This window comes from Tenrec ecaudatus, chromosome X (assembly GCF_050624435.1).
Source record: "Tenrec ecaudatus isolate mTenEca1 chromosome X, mTenEca1.hap1, whole genome shotgun sequence".
NCBI classification, from domain to species: Eukaryota; Metazoa; Chordata; class Mammalia; order Afrosoricida; family Tenrecidae; genus Tenrec; species Tenrec ecaudatus.
The window spans coordinates 58,065,322-58,086,551 of NC_134548.1; the positions used below are offsets into that span (position 1 = coordinate 58,065,322).

At 43.3% G+C, this 21,230-nt stretch overlaps 2 protein-coding genes and 1 non-coding gene across 4 annotated transcripts in view; 1 reads left to right on the top strand and 2 right to left on the bottom strand.

Moving 5' to 3' along the window:
- Positions 1-5,587, bottom strand: part of SMC1A (structural maintenance of chromosomes 1A) — a 66,208-nt gene extending 60,621 nt beyond the window's left edge. Inside the window, exon 1 of the mRNA XM_075539415.1 lies at positions 5,383-5,587. Coding sequence (XP_075395530.1) covers positions 5,383-5,491 — 109 coding nt within the window. The 5' untranslated portion in view covers positions 5,492-5,587. The remainder of the gene's footprint in view (positions 1-5,382) is intronic.
- On the bottom strand, positions 983-1,126 carry LOC142435469 (small nucleolar RNA SNORA48). Its single transcript, XR_012781519.1, has one exon. It is a non-coding gene; the product is annotated as a small nucleolar RNA SNORA48 (small nucleolar RNA).
- Positions 5,588-5,794: 207 nt separating the features above from the next.
- On the top strand, positions 5,795-21,180 carry RIBC1 (RIB43A domain with coiled-coils 1). Of its 2 annotated transcripts, XM_075539597.1 has the most exons (8): positions 5,795-5,997; positions 6,196-6,308; positions 14,582-14,699; positions 16,936-17,017; positions 17,329-17,670; positions 19,907-20,025; positions 20,422-20,816; positions 20,936-21,180. In XM_075539597.1, exons 3-8 carry the CDS (start codon positions 14,583-14,585, stop codon positions 21,015-21,017), a joined length of 1,137 nt encoding a protein of 378 aa, XP_075395712.1. In that variant the 5' UTR covers positions 5,795-5,997; positions 6,196-6,308; position 14,582; the 3' UTR covers positions 21,018-21,180. The 2 variants fall into 2 exon arrangements, with proteins under 2 accessions (XP_075395712.1, XP_075395713.1); XM_075539598.1 differs by lacking the exon at positions 17,329-17,670 and having other exon boundaries at positions 5,796-5,997.
- The last annotated feature ends 50 nt before the right edge of the window (positions 21,181-21,230 follow it).

Here is a 21,230-nt window from a genome sequence, read left to right on the forward strand (position 1 = left end):
GAGGGAGGGGGGAAAAAAGAGGAGCTGATATCAAGGGCTCAAGTAGAAAGATGATGTTTTGAGAATGATGATGGCAACAAACGTGCAAATGTGCTTGACACGATAGAGGAGTACGGATTGTGATGAGTTGTACGACCACCCAATAAAATGATTTAAAATACAAAAGAGGAGGATATGGAAGTGTGGACAACTGTTCTCTTCGCCATGAGACTGTAAGAACTGGAATCTGCCTATATTTTATAGAAGAATCGTTGACCAAAAGGGGAAAAAAAATAAAAGACAAGGATATCAAATTATCCTGGAATCTTTATTTTCTGGAGTTCTGAAACCTGGAACTGTTTGCCCTGAGACCAAAAACATCACCTACAGTCCTCTTAAACCCCAAGAATAGTTTCACTTTACTAGTAAAGAATGTCAGCCTCGAGAATTATGCTCCTTTAAAAACTATTTACATAGGATCAAATTGACTCAAAAGATAAAATAGGAACCTTAAAAAAAAATTAAATTAAAAAAAATAGGAACCTTAAGGGGCAGTGACTTTTTATTAATGGGGGAAGAAAACAGAATAGTACAACAAGAATGTTTGCACAACTTAAAGAAAGCAATCAATGTCATTGACCTATACATGTAGTACATGCACTGTTAAACTGGTATACATTTTGCTAGGTATAGGTACACTGGCGCTATAGAGGATGATGTAATGGGTCTCTAACTGCCAAGTCAGCAACTGAAACCTGCAGTGGATTCACAGCAGAAAGATGAGGTTCTCTTAAGATTTATAGCCTTAGAAACTCAGAGGCAGTTCTACCCTACCCCACAGAGTCACTAGAACTCAACTACAGTTAGTTTGGGTTTTGCACTGCGTATATTCTCAAGAACAAAATATTTTTTTAAAAAAGAGCTTAAGCTCTCCTACTCCTAGGTATGTTCCCTAGAGAATAGGACAGATACAAATAGACATCTACATACTTATGTTTTTTTTTAATGTGCCCTAGGCATGAAACAGCTCTGGCCACGATCTAGGCATCAAGCTAGGATGAACAAAGGGCTGCCAGTCTGCTCTGCCCTTGACTCATATAAGAGCACCACCACCAATCAGGTGTCTCTTTGCCCATAGCCAGGGGTTCATACTTATGTTTACTGCATCACTGTTAACAATAGCAAAGAGATGGAAGCAACCTAATATATGGATAAGCAAAATGTGTTATACACACACAATGGGATACTATGCAGCCATACAGAATGCTATGTTCTCCATCTGAAGCTATAGGACATTGAGGAAAGAGTGTGACAAGCCAGCAGGCCCTCCACAGAAATGAGAGGAGACACTTACTGGAAAATCAAGTCTTAACCAAGGGAGGGGGGGGCATCTACATTTCAGAGGAGGCAGTGATGTTTCTGTTGGTGGGTATGGTGGGTAAATGGGGAGGAGCAACCTCACATCAGGAATGTTTTGCTAAACAATAATTGTTGGGAACCCAAAGGGACAATAAACACACTGTTATTGCTTCATGGATAACCCAGCGGCTACACCAGGACTTCACAGAGGTGTGGCCAGAGAGACCCATCAGAATGAACTGAACCCTGCTTCAAAGGTACCTGCACCCTTGGACTGAAGCCTGGGGTACTTTGATGAACAAGGAAGCAGAGAGTGGCCACCTTAAGACCTGTAGAAGTGGTGGTCATTGGACCTGGGTGGGAACCCCTGGTTGGGTGGGTGTCCAATGGAAAGGGACCCAGAATCACCATATGTCCTCGCAGTGACATGACAGGTTTTGATCTGTTGGGTAGGGATTTGAACTTTGAAGAACTGATCCAGGATGCTTCCCCCTGGCACCAACCCCCATTCTTAGGGTAAGCAGAGCTCAATCAAATGGGAGATCAAACTGTAGGGCCATCAACTCATGGGTTGCAGCTCACAGTGGAACTGTACTTGCATAGACTTCTCATACCTACAGAGTTCAGAGTGACATGCCATCAGAAAAATTGATATTTCACCCCAGGGGAATGATATTATACCCCAGAGCATGGGTCCCCAAACTTTTTAAACAGGGGGCCAGTTCACTGTGCCTCAGACCCATTGGAGGGCTGGACTATAGTTTTTCAAAAAACTATGAAAACATTCCTATGCACACTGCACATATCTTATTTTGAAATAAAAAAACAAAATGGGGCAAAAACTCCCGGCAGGCCGGATAAATCTCCTCAGCGGGCCGCATGTGGCCCACAGGCCGTAGATTGAGGACCCCTGCCCCAGAGGGATGATTGACAATGTTTTACTTTTCTGTTTCTATGGGTTTTTGTTTTCTTGCCCGTAGTTTACTTGTTTTTGTTTGTCTTTTGTTGTCTACTAGTTGGTTTGTGGCTGTTGGAGTAGTTGGGCTTCACTATTACTTTCCAGAGATGATAAAAACATCCACAACTAAGCACATTTGTAATCAACAATCATTCAATATTGTAAAAAATTTCCTAATTATAAATTTGACATAGGTGGTAGGATTACAAAGATAAGATAACGAACATGAAATACTTCAAGGAATGTCATCTTAGGGACATTCACAGATAGATCTGTGATGAAGATTCAAAAACATATACTATGACAAAGAAATAGAAGGAAAAACTAGGAGGCAAAGGGCAGTTATAGAGATCTAAACACAGGCATATACAGATGTAAATATATTTATATATGACGAGGGGGAAATAAATCTATGTACATATATTGTATAGGTTTAGTATTAAGGAAACAAATGGACAGTACTCCCTCAACACAAGAACACTTTGTTCTAACAATCGGCAGTCTGAGATGCTCACCTTCCTGGCACGATCACTGAATACAACGGAAGCACAAGCAAATGTGAAGAAAGCTGACGGTGCTCAGCTATCAAAATATATAGCATCTGAGGTCTTTAAGGCCTGAAGATATAAACAAGCAGCCATCTAGCTGAGAAATAACAAAACCCACATGGAAGAAGCACACCAACCTGTCCTGACTCAATCACTGAGGACGAGCAGGTGCATAAGCAAATGTGAAGAAAGGTGATGGCACCCGGCTTTCAAAAGATATAGTGCCTGGTGTCTTAAAGGCCTGAAGATAAACAGGCAGCCATCTAGCAACGAAACAACAAAGCCCACATGGAAGAAGCACACCAGCCTACCCCAACAGGATCGCTGAAGACGAAGTGGTGAAAAGCAAATGCGGTAAAGAAAGCTGATGGTGCCCGGCTGTCAAAAGATATAGACTGTGGGGTCCTATGGGCTGGAAGATAAACAAGTGGCCATCTAACTGAGAAACAATACAGTCCAAATGGAAGAAGAACACCAGCCTGTGAGATCACAAGGCATCAAAGGGATCAAGTATCAGGCATCAAAGACCCCCCCCAAAAAAATCATAGCATTGTGAATGAAGGGGGAGAGTGCAGAGTAGGAACCCTGGGCCCATGAGTGGGTAATTGGACATCCCCTTGCAGAAGGGCCGTAGGGAGGAGACGAGCAGTCAGGATGCAGTGTAGCAATGATGGAACATACAATTTTCCTCTAGTTCTTGAATGCTTCCTCCTCCTCTCACCCCCCTCCCGCCACTACCTTAATCGCAATTCTACCTTATAAATCCAGCTGGAACGAAGGATGTACACTGGTACAGATAGGAACTGGAAACACAGGGACTCCAGGACAGATGAACCCCTCAGGACCAGTGGTAAGTGGCGATACCATGAGGGTGGAGGGAAGGTGAGGGAGAAAGGGGGAACAGATTACAAGGATCTACATATAACCTCCTCCCTGGGGGACGGACAGTGGAGAAGTGAATGGAGACGACGGATGGTATAAGATATGACAAAATAATAATTTATAAATTATCGAGGGTTCATGAGGGAGGGAGGAGTGGGGAAGGAGGGGAAAAAATGAGGAGCTGATACCAGGGGCTCAAGTAGAGTGCAGATGTTTTGAGAATGGTGAGGGAAACAAAAGTAGGAGAGTGCTTGACACAGTGGATGTGTGTATGGAGTGTGATAAAAGAGTTGTACGAGCCCCCAATAAAATGATTTGAATTAAAAAAAAACATATACTATGAAAACAAGACCATAGAAAAACAAATGTTTTCTGTTTGGGGGAGTCGGTTTTGGAAAATAAATGTTAATATGTACCGCTTATGTGCCAGAGAGGACAAGCAATGCATTGACTGAGGACAACCAAGAAATGCCTTGTGGAGATGAACCTTAAAGACTGTGGGATATGGAGTGAATGGCCTTTCCTGACCAGTTTATGTATAAATCTGTCAATGTAGAGGGAGTGAAATGTCAATAGGTACATTCTGGGCTCTTTTCATCGAGATCACAGGTGAAACCTCTAGGCCACTGTTTCAAGGGGGAAACATGATTTTGGCCCCAAGTGGACATGCAGTAACCCTTGAAGGCCTTTTGAGTTGACACACTTGGGAGAGCAGGGGTGCTACTGTCATCTACTGGGTATGAGGCAAGGATGCTGCCAAAAAATCCTTCAATGCCTAAGTACCGGTACTTTAGCAGCAAGGGCAACCTTTCAGGTTAGGAAATGTTGAAGCTGAAGTATCTCTGGACTGGAAAACAGAATTTCAAATGGATACTTTGGGAAATAGTGGAAATAATTTATGATGTTCTATTTCCCTTATAGCATTTTCTTCTTTATTAAATTATTTTCTCTTTATTAATGTCTTTTCCACTGAAATTAAAGCTCCCCGAAAATATAGGCTTGGCTTATTCTATTTCACAGCAGCTCGAACAGCTCCTGATAACAGTAAGCATTCAATGAGCATTTGGTGGGCGTGCCCCAGCTTTTGTTAGTGTCAGGAAAGACGAAAGTTTGAGGCAACCTTAGTCTGAAGTGTGGGGAGGGAGGCGGGGAGAGAGGAGAGGTATTAAGATCCCCAAGAATCCTGGAGAGTACAATGCTGAATCAGAAATTCAAGAGAGGAAGTGTAAAAACGAGGGGAATTGGAGAGTACCAATGGAAGGCCAGAGAGAGGGTTGAGGTGTACCCTTTGGGACCAGGGGCTAAGGGTGGGATATCAGTCATTCAGTCACCCCACATCTTTCAGAAAGGTCAAGTAGGGGCAGGGAAGATTTGGCAAGATGTAAAACTAGCAGCCTACTAGGACATGCCACTTTTGACGGAAGGGGGTGGCGGGAGGAAGCAAGGAAAAGCACAAAGTGCTGACAGCTGATACCTGGGGAAGATTCGAGAAAGATAACCGGAATTGAGGCAGTAGATACGGGCAAACTTCTTCAAATTGGGCAAAAGCACTTTAGGGTTCACTACGTTTCAAGTGGCATGGGCTGGGTTGCACTACTCTGGCGTCGGATAGGGGAGGCCGGGACGCGTGCAGGCCCGCGGCCAGGTTTATCTCACCAGAGCCATTAGGTCCAATAATGGCCGTGAACCTCTGAAACGGTCCGATGATCTGTCGCCCCTTGTACGACTTAAAATTCTCGATCTCAATCAATTTCAGGAAACCCATGGCAGAAGCGTCAGCGGCGGCAGCAAAGCCAGAAGAAATCAGAGAGGCTGCGTTTTCCGCCCAGGAACCGGGAAGCCCGCGCGAGAAAAACCGCAATGCAAGCCGGGCGGATGGCAAGCCTCGCGAGAATGAGTCAAGGCTGATGAAATTTCCGAGGCTGATGAAACTTCCGGTTTCCGTAACGGTGGGAACCAGAGGCGGGGCCTTTGGTTGGCGTGGATGTTTTGTTGATCCGTTGCCAAGGGGCAGGATTACGACAGGCTTTTAAGCCCCACCCTCCATTCTTGTTACTTGGGCAACACAAACCACTGTTTTAGGCTGACACATCCTTCAGAAGACCTTGCTGGGAGGAGTCCTAGCAGCGTTTAGGGATACTGTAGGCCTTCTGGCAGGACGAAAACGCAAGCTTTCTGAAATTCGCAAATAGCAGCAGGGTTAGGTCCTGCAAGAAGAAATGGGAACTAGGTGTTGGCTTTAGCCTGATCACTTGGAAGGCTCAGAGCAAGGTTGGGAATGATCATGACACTGGGAGATGGGAAGGAGGGACAGACAAGACGATTTGTTGTCACATGAACTCAGAGCTTGTCATGCAGGGGTGAGGGGCGATTTGAAGAGGTTGGAATGTAACGGGGAGGTTACAAGTGACAAGGGTATGGACTGGGGACCCTCTAGCCTGATATTCTATCTCCTCTCCTATCCTCCAGAGTTTCGAGACTGCCACTATAGCCCAAGAACCGATTTGGACCTAAACCACTTGGGCACTTGATTCCAGACCCAACCCTGAGAGCTCCAAAACTTGGACTTCTTGATGAGAAAGGTATTTTGTGTACCCCAGGAGTCAGAGTACTTAAGTCAATGCTCCCCACCATATTTCCTCCCTACCCCCATCTCTTGTCATTGCCTTCCCTCCTCTTCTGCCGAATCTCTTGCTTCTCATCTTACTCTACCCTCTTTTCTCTATCCTGTGCCCCTGTTCCTTCCCCTCCTCTGCGCCCTACCTTTTCTATTCCTCTTCTCCGTCCCTTTCCCCCTACCCTTTCCTTATACCGGATAATTGATAGTCCAAGAAGTCTATATCTATTGAATCTTCACTTCTCAGTGTCCTTAACCTCCCAGTCCCAGAGCTGTCCCCTTCTATGAAGCCCCAGGTAACTCTATGCTCCTCAAGCCTGATTGAGAGAGGCCCCAGCCTGTCCTTTTACCTCCAGTTGCTACCTCCTATCCTATATCAGGAGCCCTGGTAGCATAGTGGGTTGTGTGTTGAGCTGCTAACCATAAAGTCAACAGTTCTAACCTACCAGATACTCCAAGGGGGACGGATGAGGCTCTCTGCAACTTTGAAGATGTACAGCCTTGGAAACCCAAAAGAGCAGTTCTACTCTGTCCTGTAGGGTTACTATGAATCAGAATTGATGTGTGATAGCAGTGAGTATCTTTCTATATCAGCCATCAAAAATGTTAATATGAATGTATCATCTCCTCACTTAACGCCCTTCAATAGTTTCCTCATCAGGCAAAAACCTACAGAGGCCTTAGCCTGGTATTCAAGTAACATCTTACTCTCTTACTTTTTCTGAAATTACAAGTGATGACTTTTGAGTTGGACTTTGGAGGATGACTAGAAGCTTACCAAGTGGACAGAGACAGATGAGGGGAGTGTAGCATTCCAGACACATGATATAGGGCATGCAAATATGTATATGAGAGAGGTGGGGAGGGAGGGGGGAAATGAGCATCAGATATTAAGGGCTCAAGTAGAAGGCAAATGTTTTGAGAATGATGATGCAAACAAATGTGCACGTGTTCTTGACACAATGGATGGGTGTATGGATTGTGATACGAATTGTACGAGCCCCCAGTAAAATGATTTTTTTAAAAGGCAAGATAACGAACACTTAGGAGTGGTGGGCCGCATCGGCTCTGTCGCAAATTCTCACCTCTGCTGTTGAAGCATGAAAGTGGACATAAGCAATCTGTAAACAGATGGCCACGTTGCAATAAAACTTTATTTACAAAAATGAAAATAAAACAAAACCAAATATGTATATGAGAGATCATGAAGCAGTACTTAGTTGTGTGCCTCGAAATGAGGTTTTAGATTTTCTTGTGTCCTTCAAAATGACCTAGTTTGTCTTCCCCACTAAGTATGTCTCCTAGGAGAAAGCCTAGGATCTAAGAACGGCTGGACAAGGCAGAGATAATTACTGATTATGACAGTAGATGAAATAGGTAGACTGGGCTTGGCATGAAGAGTGTTCAGTGACTGTCACAGCCATTCGTGTTACTATTAAATATTTTTAAAAGGTGTCACAAGGCTGAGAAGCATGCTAAATACTGTAAATAAGTCCAGGAAACTAAGAAAGCATGGTTGACAGGATTTAGTAGAGGAACCATAAATGAAGCTGAAATTGGAGAAACAGGATCAGGCTGAGGGGATAACATGACCAAAGGACAGAAACATCTTAATTCATAGCAAACTATAGTTCCATATTTAAAATGAAATGAACATGGAGGAAGCATTAAATGAGACCCCTCCCTCTTACCATGACAACATATAATTCCAAATGGACTAAAACATAAATGAGAAAAGATCTTAGCAATATTAGAGGAAAATGTCTTTAAGACAACAGGGTAAGGTGTGATTTCTCAAATAATAAAAACTAAGGAACCAAGGTAGTATAACAAGTGCTCAACTCAGGGAGGGAGGGGGACGGGGGAGAAAAAGGGAAACCGAGCTGATTCCAGGAACCCAAGTGGAAGGTGAATTCTGAGAATGACAAGGGCAACGAATGTATAAGGGTGCTTTGCTCTACTGATGTATGTACGGATTGTGATAAGAGCCTTATGAGCCCCGATAAAAAGATTTTTTTTTAAAAAGTGCTCAACTGCTAACCAAAAGATTGGTGGTTCGAACCAACCATCTGCTCCATAAGAGAAAAGATCCAGCAACCCGCTCCTTTATGGAAAAGTTCTATTCTGTCATATAAGTGTTGCTGTGACGACAGACAGCATGCAATAACAACTTAAAGGACAAGATTGGAAGTTGGACTACATTCATATTCATCAAAATAAGCCATAAAGATAGTGGAAAGATCAGCAAGTGCAAACAGGAAGCATCTCTAGCTTCTGGGAAGGGTTCCCAAGTATTTGTTTTATTGTGTTTCATAACTTAAATATGTATGTTAACCATATTCTTTGTACATACCAATTGCTACCATAAAGTGATTATATAATAATAAAGTAAAACAAGTTACACATCTGGAGAAGATGCTTGTCACACAAATTAAGAAATGACTGGTGGGCAGAGCATGTAAGGAACTCTTTTTTTTTTTAACAATTTATTGGGGCTCATACAAATCTTACCACAGTTCATACATATACATACATCAATTGTATAAAGCACATCTGTACAGTCTTTGCCCTAATCATTTTTTTCTCTTTTCTTTTTTTACATTTTATTAGGGACTCATACAAATCTTATCACCATCCATACATATACATTCATCAATTGTATAAAGCACATCCATACATTCCCTGCCCCAATCATTCTCAAGGCATTTGCTCTCCACTTAAGCCCCTTGCATCAGGTCCTCTTTTTTTCCCCACCCTCCCCTCTCCCCCCTCCCTCATGTGCCCTTGGTAATTTATACATCGTTATTTTGTCATATCTTGCCCTATCCGGAGTCTCCCTTCCCCCCTTCTCTGCTGTCCCTCTCCCAGGGAAGAGGTCACATGTGGATCCTTGTAATCAGTTCCCCCTTTCCAACCCACTCACCCTCCACTCGCCCAGCATCGTCCCTCACACCCTTGGTCCTGAAGGTATCATCCACCCTGGATTCCCTGTGCCTCCAGCCCTCATATGTACCAGTGTACAGCCTCTGTCCTATCCAGCCCTGCAAGGTAGAATTTGGATCATGGTAGTTGGGGGGAGGAAGCATCCAGGATCTGGGGGAAAGCTGTGTTTTTCATCAGTACTACCTCTCACCCTAATTAACCCATCTCCTCTCCTAAACCCCTCTATGAGGGGATCTTCAGTGGCCGACACTTGGGCCTTGGGAATCCACTCTGTACTTCCCCCTTCATTTAATATGGTATATATATACATATACACATATATACACACACTTATATCTTTTTTTTTTGCATGATGCCTTATACCTGGTCCCTTGGCACCTCGTGATCGCACTGGCCGGTGTGCTTCTTCCATGTGGGCTTATTTGCTTCTGAGCTAGATGGCCGCTTGTTCACCTTCAAGCCTTTAAGACCCCAGACACTATCTCTTTTGATAGCCGGGCGCCATCAGCTTTCTTCACCACATTTGCTTATGCACCCATTTGTCTTCAGCGATCCTATCATGGAGGTGTGCAGTCTATGATATGATTTTTTGTTCTTTGATGCCTGGTAACTGATCCCTTTGGGACCACTCGATCACACAGGCTGGTGTGTTCTTCCATGTGGACTTTGTTGCTTCTGAGCTAGATGGCCACTTGTTTATCTTCAAGCCTTTAAGACCCCAGTCACTATCTCTTTTGATAGCCGGGCACCATCAGCTTTCTTCACATTTACTTGTTCACCCACTTTGGCTCCAGCCGTTGTGCCGGGAGAGTGAGCATCATAGAGTTCCAATTTAATAAAAGAAGGTATTCATACATTGAGGGAGTGTTTGAGTAGAGGCCCAAGGTCCTTCCGCCACCTTAATACTTGATCTATAAATATAGACACATAGATCTATTTCCCCATCCTCCTATATATATTTGCATGTACATGTCTTTGTCTAGACCTCCATGAATGCCCTTTGACTCCTAGCTCTTTCCTCCATCTCCCTTGACTTTCCTCCTGCCCTACTACCATGCTTCGTCGCCACCTGGGCTAGAGTATACCTCTTCTCTAAGCTACCTTACCCTTGATCATTTCCCACCAGGCCTGTCACTCCCCCTTCTCTACCATTTTGAGTCCCATGTTTTTCCCTTGTCCCTGGGTTTGTTAACACCATTTCCTTACCCCCCCACCCCCCCACCCCAAGTCCCCCCGGAACTGTCGGTCCCGTTGTTTTTCCTCCAGATAGTTCATCCAGCCTGTCCTCTTCAGACAGACCTGTGGAGACACTAACATGCACGAAAACAAGACAGAGGAAAACAAAGCAACAGTATACAACCAGACAAAAAAAACAACAAAAACAAACCACTGACAAAGAACAGAACAAAACAGTTCACAAGAGAAAAGCTTGTAGTTAGTTCAGGGATCGTTTGCTGGCCCTTAGGAGCGTTTTCAGTCCAGTCTGTTGGGGCACCACGCCCTGGCCCTAAAGTCCACTTTCAGCATTCCCTGGGGACCTTGCCACTCCATTCCCTTGCTGTTCCGCTGCACTCCCCCAGTGATTTGCCTCGGTGTGGTGGGATCAGGTCAGGTGCAATTCCCACACTGTGTCTCCGGTGCTGTCCCCTGTATCGCCCTTAGTTACTGATTGGCATCATTTCTCATAGTGGGGCCAGCCATGTTGTTCTCTCTGTGGACTGGCTGCTCTACTCAGGAACATCATCATCACGGCCTGGTGGGCCAGGCTGTGCTCCACTCTCTCCTCCTGCCCCTTCATCTTCTCCCGTGTGCTCTGATCAGATATGTTCATCTCCCGGAGCTGCAGAGTCAATGTCGTCCTTTGGAACAAATTCTTTTCGGGGGAGGAGCAGGAATCCACTTAATTTATGGTGCTGGGGCCAGCCTCCCAGACCTCTCCACTGGTTCCCTACTCCACGCCGGGATATTGCATTGACACCTTGCGACACTGGGTTGAAGTCTGGTCCCACTTTCCCTGTGGAGATATAAACAATACCCTCCCCTTGGGTGGATTAATTCCCCATGACCCCACTACCCTTTTCTTCCTTGTATTCATCCTTTTGTTTTCCTTTCCCCACCGTAAGGAACTCTTAAAATTGTTTTTTTAAATATTTTATTGGAGACTCGTAGAACTCTTATCACAATTCATCCATCCATCCATTGTATCAAGCACATTTGTGCATTTCTTGCCACCATCATTTTCAAAGCATTTTCTTTCTTGAGATTTTTGTTTTGTTCCATGATGTCTCCCAGTTACTTAGTAGGCACACCCCAAATATTGTTAAACAATGGAATGTATATTGAATGAAAAAAATATTCAGAAAAAACACAATATTTTGTGAAGTTGAAAAACAAGAAAACTTAAAATACTGTTCAGTGAATCATGTACACATACAATATTTTTATGCATTATAATAAGGGTATGGTAACACATTTTAGAGAGTGGTTACTTCTTGGGTAAGGATGAGAGAAAAAATGGGATATTATTAAGTTGGGGAAGTGATTCTTGTTTTATCATGACTTCATATTTGTTTAAAAATTGTGACAACAAATGAGAGCTAGCCGTAAGAATTGAGGACAGCATTCTATGTAGAAAGGCCCTGCATTCCAAAGAGTTTTTATGTTTGAGGACTTGATGGGAGTCCAGTGCACCTGGAGCATGATAAGCATGGGCGTGATAAGAGTTGAACTGGGGAGGTATACAAGAACTAGATCTTGCAAGCCCATGGTAAGGAACTTAGACCTAAGTGCAGTGGGAAGCCATGGGAGAATTTTAAGGTGAGAAACATGATCAAATCTGAAGATGTTTTCATTTTTCTTTGGCTTTGACTGGTAGTGTTGTCAGGTAAGTGTTGGACTGATAACACAGAAAAATTTAAGCCCTATACACTGTCATCTGAGAGGATAAGTGATAAAAAAAATAAAGAGGGAGAATTTATTTCAGAAAAATTATTCTGATTTCTGTGGAATAAGTGAACTATAGAGGACAACAGAGCAAGCTGGAAGACCAATGTGTAGACTCTGGCAGTCACCCAAGAACACAATGATGGCGGTTTACACCAGGGTGGGAGCCATCACAAACAAACTGGGAATATACATTGAAAGAGTAAGAGAAAAGGTTGAAGGATGCCTCACAGGCTTTTGACAACTTGGTGAATGATGGTATCATTTACTGAGATGGATAAAACTGAGTAGAGCATAAATAAGAAAGGGAAAAGTGTTACAGATGAGTTTGAGGCTAGAAAGTGAAGAGACAGATCATGAAGAACCTAAATCTAGCAGAGGAGTTTGGACCTTGTAGGCTATGGGTAACCCCACGCCTTAAAAAAAACAAAACTATTTTTGACATAGCCCTGCTCGATACTCACCTTCATGAGATGATCAGTGAAGATAAGGGTGCTACAGCAAATGCGAACAAAGTAGATGGTGCCTGGCTATCTATCGAAATAGTGTCTGGGGTCTTAAAGGCTTGTATTCAAGCAAGCAGCCATCGAGCACGGAATCAACTAAGTCCACATAGAAGCAGCACATCAGCTTGTGTGATCTAAAGATGACAATTACAAAATTCAAATATGGTGAAAAGTACAGAGCTAAAATTAATACCCAATTTTTAAAAGGTTATGGAGCACAGTGGGAGCCCCAAACCTCTCTGCAAAGTATATAATCCGACTGAGCTGCTGGCATATTCGCTATAGCCAAAGGCAAGGCTGAACAGCCCCACTAGCAGGCAGAGACCATTGGACTCTTGATTATGCTGGATCGAACTCGATATTTGGCCAACCTCCCTATAGACACGACCTGGATTTGTACTGGTGCAAGCATCTCTTAGTTGGTCTGTGACAGAAATTCCTTCCCTGGCTTTTTGAATGTTAATGGAGGATTTCTCCCACTGACATTATTTGGGCTTTTGTCTTTATATTAATGGGATCTTATCCTTTTTTCATTTTCTGTGGGGTTTCCCAACTGTGAAGTATAGGAGTGGATGTATAATGACAACTGATACAAATGTCATTGGGAGAAAAAAAGGAAAACAAGCTGATTCCAGGAACCAAAGTGAAAGGCAAATTTTGAGAATGACGAGGGCAACGGATGTATAAGGGTGCTTTACTCAATTGATGTATGTATGGATTGTGATAAGAGTTGTATGAGCCCCAATAAAAAGATTTATTAAATTTTAAAAATTATGTAAAAAACAAATGTTAAAAAAAATGTTATAGGGAATACAGGGGTGAGGGGTGGACAACAGGGAGGGGAAGGGAAGGGGATTTCAGGAGTAAATAAGGAAGGTGGGGAGGGAGCACTAGAACAGATCATGATTGCACAACTGTTTAAAAGCAGTTCAACCATGGATGGGGGAAGCAATGCTCTAAGATAGATGTCGTGGTGACTGTATAATTCCCCTTGGTATGATTGAATGGTTGAACTATTCAATTATATGATATGTAAATTATGTACCAATAAAACTCTTGGGGGGAAAATTGTTGAGTCAATTCTGAATCATGGCAACCCTAGGTGTTTCAGAATAGACTGCAGTGTATAGAATTTTCAACAACTTTAATTTTATGGAAGTAGATTGCCAGGTATTTCTTTCAAGCTACTGCTGAGTTGAATCAAAATTTGTTTTTGAAGCTGCTTCTAAATATTTTAAACAGAAATGTCATGGTAATATTTGTTTTCTGAAAGATCACTATGGTAGACAAAATAATAATTTATAAATTATCAAGGGTTCATGAGGTAGGGAGGGGGGAGGAGGAGAAAAACTGAGGAGCTGAGACCAAAGGCTCAAGTAGAAAGCAAATGTTTTGAAAACGATGATGGCAAATGTACAGATGTGCTTTACACAATTGATGTATGTATGGATTGTGATAAGAGTTGTATGAGGCCCTAATAAAACAATTTTAAAAAGAAATGTACAAGCCCCAATAAAATGATTTTTAAAATACCTAGGTCTAAATACTAAAAAAAAAAAGAAAAGAAAGATCACTGTGGTAGCCAGTGCAGAGAAAGAACTAGCAAGTCTAAGTGTACAGCAAGGAAGGCCAGTGAGGCTCCTGAGGATGTTATGTTGCATCAAATTTTGAGGCTTGCACTAAGGAGGTGACAACAGAGCTGGAGGACACAGATAATGCGATATATTAGGAATTAAGATCAATAGGAATAAATGCCAGTGGGGTATTATGGGAGGAAAGAAAAGAGAGAGGCATAGTCATGGATGATGGTCTTTACTGATTAAGCATTGTTTCACCCTTGTTCCAGGATGTATAAAGTAGATTTGTCATCCGATTCCAAAGCGTTGGCAGCCATTGAGGCTAGACAAAATCGCGAAAAGGAACGACAGAACCGATTCTTCAATGTGCGGACCAGAGTCATGGGGGTAAGTGGGCAGCAGGGACTTTCTCAGGGCTATGGACATTGTTAGGATGGCGCAGGACCATACAATATTTCCTTCTGTTGTGTATAGGATCACTGTGGGTCAGAACCAACTCAATGGCACCTAACAACATAGGCCTGCAAGGGAGAAAGAGGAAGCTCTCTATTCCAAGAAAAGTTATTCTCGAAAACTCACAGGAGCAGGTCTACCCTGTCCTATAGGGTCACTGTGATTTGGCATCGACTCTGATGGCAGTGAGATTTGGGGTTTATGGACCTGGAGAGGAATATAGCAGTGCCCATTATAACATTTCAATAGGCCCTAAAGCTGGAAAGGAGAGTCGAAAGTACCTATCCTGCAGGACTGGGAAAGACCTGGAAAGGGGTTATGGAGGATGCTGGGAAAGAGACTGAGAAGAGCCAATGACAACTAACTCTTCTTGGATCACCTGTTCTCAAAATACAGGCAACCTTGAGTCAAGAGGTCTAAAGAAAAATTTGACCGGGAGGGTGGAGGGAAGATGGGGTAGAAAGAGGGAATTAATTACAAGGATCTACATATAACCCCCTCCCTGGGGGACGGACAACAGAAAAGTGGGTGAAGGGAGATGTTGGACAGTGTAAGACATGACGAAATAATAATTTATAAATTATCAAGGGTTCATGAGGGAGAGGGGAGCGAGGAAGAAGGGGAAAAATGAGGGGCTGATGCCAGGGGCTCAAGTAGAAGGCAAATGTTTTGAGAATGATGATGGCAACAACTGTACAAATGTGCTTGACACAATGGATGTATGTATGGATTGTGATGAGTCGTATGAACCCCCAATAAAATGATAAAAAAAATATTTGTTCTTGTATACACTTAAACAACCTCTGGAGGGCTATACAAGGATACCGTTTTATTGCTTTTCATTTTCTTGCACTTGACAGAGTATATTTTTTACAACTTAAATTTTTTTGGCAAACCTGCATTGAGCAAGTCTATTGGTGCCATTTCTCCAACAACATATGCTCACTTTGTGTCACATTTTGATAATTCTTATACTTTAAGCTTCATAATGTACACATAGCAGACTACAGTTTAAACAACTTTTGTATGCACTGAAAAATCAAAACTTTGTGACTTGCTTTATTGTGAAAGGAGCCCTGGGGCCTGGTGGTTACAGAAGAGGCTGTGAGCCACAAGGTCAGCAGTTCCAAACCACCAGCCAGCTCTCTAGGAGAGTCAGGGCTTTCTACTCCCATAAAGTGAGTCTTGGAAACTAAGGAGAGTTCTTCACGGTCCTATAGGATCGCTATGAATCAGCAGCAACTCAGTGGCAGCAAGTTTTGTTATTGCTTTATTGTAATACTTGCTTTATTTCAGTGATCTGGAACAGAACCCACAAGATCTCTAAGGTAATCAGATTGAGAGACAGAAATGGGAGGAACACTTACTCTTTGTTAAACTGTATTCCCTTTTGTACTATTTTGGAGGGTTTTTTAATGAATTCCAATGAAAATAAAGAGAAGATATTGATCAGGAAAAAATGAAGAGAAAAAGATCAATAGTTGGGTGAATAGAGGTGGATACACGATATTCTGGAAGACACCAAATCTCTATTCAAGGACCAGGCTTATTACATGTATCTTCTCTGAGCGCCGGGGTCCTTCTCTGTTAAATGAGGCTGAATAAAGTTTTTGAGGAAATGATAACATACAGTAGCAACTGACACAAGTAATGAGCTTAGAAATCGGTGGTCTGATTCCTCATAGCCTTCTCTGTATCAACTGCTGTACTGGGTCGTGAGTATAAAACCCAGGCTGCCTTTTTAAAAGCTCAGTCTATTTTAGGAAATAATAGATATAGACAGATTTCAATATATTGTAGACAGTGTGTGGAATCAGCACCAACCAGCGGAGTCAAGAAGGTGACGCCTAAGCTGGTCTTAAGGAAAGAAAGAGTCTCAGGTGAAGAAAAAAATAGCCTGTCAAAGGTCTATAAGTTTAAACAGCCTAAGATATGCAGAGAATTGTAAGCCGAGCTACTAAAGGTAGTGTCATACTGGTCCATGAGAAAATAGTACTAAGAGATGAGACAGGAGGAGTGGGGGACTTAGAAAGCTATGCTCAGTCACTGAAACTTTAGCCAGTACATACTGGAAATCTATAGCATTTGGGGATAAATTATAAGCTGTTTATGTGAACCAAAGGCCCCCGATGGACCCCTATCCTTACTTAGTTCATTTCTTTGGAACCAGGTGGATGTCGAAGCACTAAACAGCCAAGTTGCAGAACGAAAACTTCGAGAGACAACAGAGCGGAGCAGGGATGCCGCTTATGGTAAAGAAAAAGGCCAGAACATATGTACAAATGTGATTGACACAATGGATGAATAGATGGATGGTGATATGAGCTGTGTAATCCCTCAACAAAATGATTTTTTTTAAAAAGAAGAGGCCAGGGGCCAGAGTAGGGGCAGAAAAATGAGACAAGGGACTCAGTAGGCTGAAGTAGGACAGCGCTGGCTCTGAGTGGGGTCTAAGGGACAGGGATAGTTGGGTAATCAAATGGGCCTTGGGAGCACAGGCCATACTAGGCGGGCTCTGTCCCTCCTGTGGTGCCTTCACGATGATCTTCTTCCCCACCTCCAGGTGCCAACCAGGTACAGTATGATCTAGTAGCCCAAATGCTAGAGAAGGAACAGGCAGAAAGGAAACGTCGGTTGGCCAAGAAAATCCAGGACTTTCGTGAACAGAAACAGCAGCTCAAGAACAGATGTGAATTTGACCTTTGGGATCCAAATGGACTTAAGGAGCTTCCCAGCCACCTTTGTGACAGTGATCCCCCCTCTGGCCCAGCCAGCCTCCAGTGCCTCTCTGGGAAGAATCTGGACAGGGCTGCATACTTGAGAATGCAGCAGGAGCAGTTCAGATACAGCCTGGAAAGGCAGCTGCAGGAACAACAACAAGCCAGATTTAATGAGATGTATGCAGGTAAGCAGCCAGGCCCTCTAGACTCAGAGACCTGGGGCTTGGTGGAAAGTTGACTTAAGCCAGGTATAGTATCCAGACCAGAGGTACATTGGGGAAGTCCAATTCTCCATGGAATTGATGTTGAAAGGTTAGATTAGGCAGACTGACTTCCTTCGGTCTGACAGTAGCCACGGTTCCCTTATTAGTCATTACTTAGAGGCAATACCTAATTAATGACTCTGCCATGTACTGGTTGATTTGAGCAAATTTATTTTCTTCTCTGGACTTCAGTTTCCTCATCTTTAAGACAAGGACAATCCATATTACATAGGGTTTTTGTGAGAATGAAATGAGATGTATGGAAGTAAAGTACAAGCTGCCACACTGTTCTCCCTACCCTGCAAATTCATTTCAGTTGCCCTCAGCCTTCATTCTGGACTCAAACACCATGCCACTTACCCCTTCTGTGCTAAGGATTCTCTAGTTGCAGATTCAAATATCTATATTCCTGCTGACTACCTCCAACTGAACAGGTCCTAAACAAATCATCAGTTTTCCCAAACCTGCTTTTCATTTTGTATTCTTCTGGTGGTGACCATATCATTCGAGCCAGAAAACTGGGAAACATCCCTAAATCTTTTCTCTCTACTACCTCACCCAACCCAACAAGTACTGTTAATATAAATTCCTATACATTTCCCCTCCAACTTTTCTATCTCCGAATCCTCCCACCAGACTTACTATAGTAGTCTTCAGGGTGGATTCTCTGCCCCCAGGTCTCCCCACAGCAAGCTTTCTAGAATATAAATCTTATCATGTCACCCCCCCCAGCCCCTTAAATCCTTCCATGTTCCCTACCAGCTTGTCATGTCTCTGACCCTTAATACGGGCCCTGCAAACCTCTAAAACCAAACTCACTGCCATCAAGTTAATTTCACTCATAGCAACCCCATAGGACAGGGTTTCTGAGACTATAACTCTTTATGGGAGTAGAAAGCTGCATTTTTCTCCCGGGGAGTGCCTAGTGGTTTCAACCCAGTCCAAGGTGTAACCACTATGCCACCAGGGCTTCAGAAACAGCAGACTAAAATGTTTAGAAAATGATGATGGCAACATAGGTACAAATATGCTTCAGATAATTGATGTTTGAAATGTTATAAGAGCAAATAAATAAATTAATTAATTAATCAATCAATAAAGCTGTAAGAGCCCCGAAGAAAATGATTAAAAATAAAACAGCAGACTATTCGTACTTTAAGATATACACTACACTGTTTCTTCATTTCTTTCATTCATCTGACAAGTATTTATTGCGAACCTACTTACTATGTGCCAGGCTCTGGTTTAAATACTGGGGCATAGCAGCAACGAGCCAAAAAACTCTGTCCTTACAAAGATTGCCTTCTAATGAAACAAACAATAGATCAAATATTTTAGTAAAACAGTGTATTAGATAGCGATAAATGCGAAGGAGAAAAATCCCAAGGATAACTCTTGGAGAGTAGGCAGGCTGCATTTTTCGGTTCGGCAACAAGAAGTAAGAAGAAAACAAGAAAGTAAAAGGAGCCAAGAATAACATCTGTTACTCATCCAAAGCATGCTCTAGGGCCAGCAGTGACCAGAGGCTGGAATGAAACATTTCAATACTTTTGTTCATGCTTGGAATGCCCTGTGCTTTTTGCCTATATACAAAAACATAACTCTTTCTGCAAGCCTTCCTCCTACCCACCACCCAAAGCACTGAAAATTCCTTTTACATCTTCCTCACTAACCTGAGAGCTGAGGAAAGGATCTGATTTAGTGGTGTCCTTGGAGACCAATACATGTAGACAGAGGCTTCTCACTGCCGTCACGTAGATTCTCACTCATAGCAATCCTATAGGACAGAGTAGAACTGCCTCTGGATTTCTGACACTATAAATCTTACAAAAATAGAAAGCCTCATCCTTCTCCTGAGTAGCTGGTGATTTCAAATGGCTGATACTGTAGTTATTAGCAACCCAATGCATAACCCACTATGAACCCACTCTTAAGGTACATGACCCATCTTTGGGGTACATCTTTCAGCTAGTCTTTTGAACATTTGCTGCTACCACTTTGGCTACCCTTAATCCCCCAATGTAGCTTCTTCCATATCCCAACTCAAGATATTACCTACCTCCTAAACTTGCATATATACATATACACAAAACTTGTTGAACAAATGAGGGACCAGAAATGGAGGCCAGTTTTGTACTCAGACCACATTTCTTTGTAGATATGCTTAATGACCAGCTGTGCCTCGACATGGATATGCGGGCCACCCACCTGGCCAACTTGGAAAAGTCCTGTCACATGGCCATGATGTCTGCCATAGCCAACGTCAACAAAGCCCAGGTATGGCCTGAGCCATCAAGTGCACTATGTTCCCCTCAGTCCCCTGAACAGTGTCCTGGGGAAGCTTAACCATATTTTTCCTTACCTCTACCTAAGGATTCCTTCCTTCACTTCAAGGTTCCCTTAAGGCAGATGATACCTCTCCCTACCTCCAGACTCAGGATGACTTGAGAAAAGAGTGCTTACCTTCCCACCCCAGCCTCTTAATCTAAGGGATTCCTAAGGACAGAGAAGTTCTCCCTGCCTATTCACCCTTCCCCCACCTTAAGGGTCATTACGAGGTATCTGCTCCTTCTCTGAGATACAGGGCAAGATCATATAACCATCCTGTCCCCACACCTGGAAGTTTCGTGAAGTTGGCTACTCCAATGCTAACATTTATGGGGACCCCACCAGGTAACGGAGCTGGCTGAGTGGCAGCACTGTGAATATCAGCGTCAGCAGGCAGCCAACTTTATGGATATCCAAAACCAGATTACAAGCGACCTGCTGACTGAGAACCCCCAAGTTGCCCAAAACCCTAATGCTCCCCATCGGGTCCTGCCCTATTGCTGGAAGGGAATGACTCCAGAGCAGCGAGCTGCCATCAGGAAAGTCCAAGAAGTGCAGCGCTGTGAAAAGAAGGCACAGCACCAGGCCAAGAAAGCCCTGGATGAGGAACGGAATAGCCAGACCACATACTTGGCCCAGGCAATGCTAGAGCTGGAACAGCAAGAGAGGGAACTGTGTACCGAATTCCGGAGGGGGCTGGGCTCCTTCAACCAGCAACTGGCTAAGGAGCAAAAAGAAGGGTGAGTACTAGGCGATGGTGGTGGGGAGGGATGTTGGAAGTCAGGGAAGGTGAGGAGGGATGCTGAGAAGGAGAAAGAGAAAGGACATCAACTGAATGCACACTGGACTTCTTTTACAGGCAGAATTACCTGAATTCAATAATCTACACCAATCAACCTACATCCCAGTATCATCTACAGTTCAATACCAGCAGTCGCTGAGCTCAGAATGGTCTTCACCCTGTCTCCATCAAGCTCGTAGAGGCTATGAGGAAAAGAGGAAAAGACTGCTTACCCCCACCCTCAATCCAGTCCCCAATAGGAAGTAACTGAACCAGTACCACTACCTTCTTCCCCCAGTAATAAAGTTATTCGCTGAAATCAAGACTGTTGTTTTAAGACACAAAAAGTATGAAGTACTGCCATTCCCATCCA

Bases quoted from the DNA above. Each gene is read 5' to 3' on its own strand.
- RIBC1 (XM_075539597.1), top strand. From the start codon at position 14,583: ATGTATAAAGTAGATTTGTCATCCGATTCCAAAGCGTTGGCAGCCATT. The intron at 17,671-19,906 runs GTAAGCAGCCAG...ATTTCTTTGTAG, and splicing joins ATTTAATGAGATGTATGCAG to ATATGCTTAATGACCAGCTG. The intron at 20,817-20,935 runs GTGAGTACTAGG...CTTCTTTTACAG, and splicing joins GCTAAGGAGCAAAAAGAAGG to GCAGAATTACCTGAATTCAA.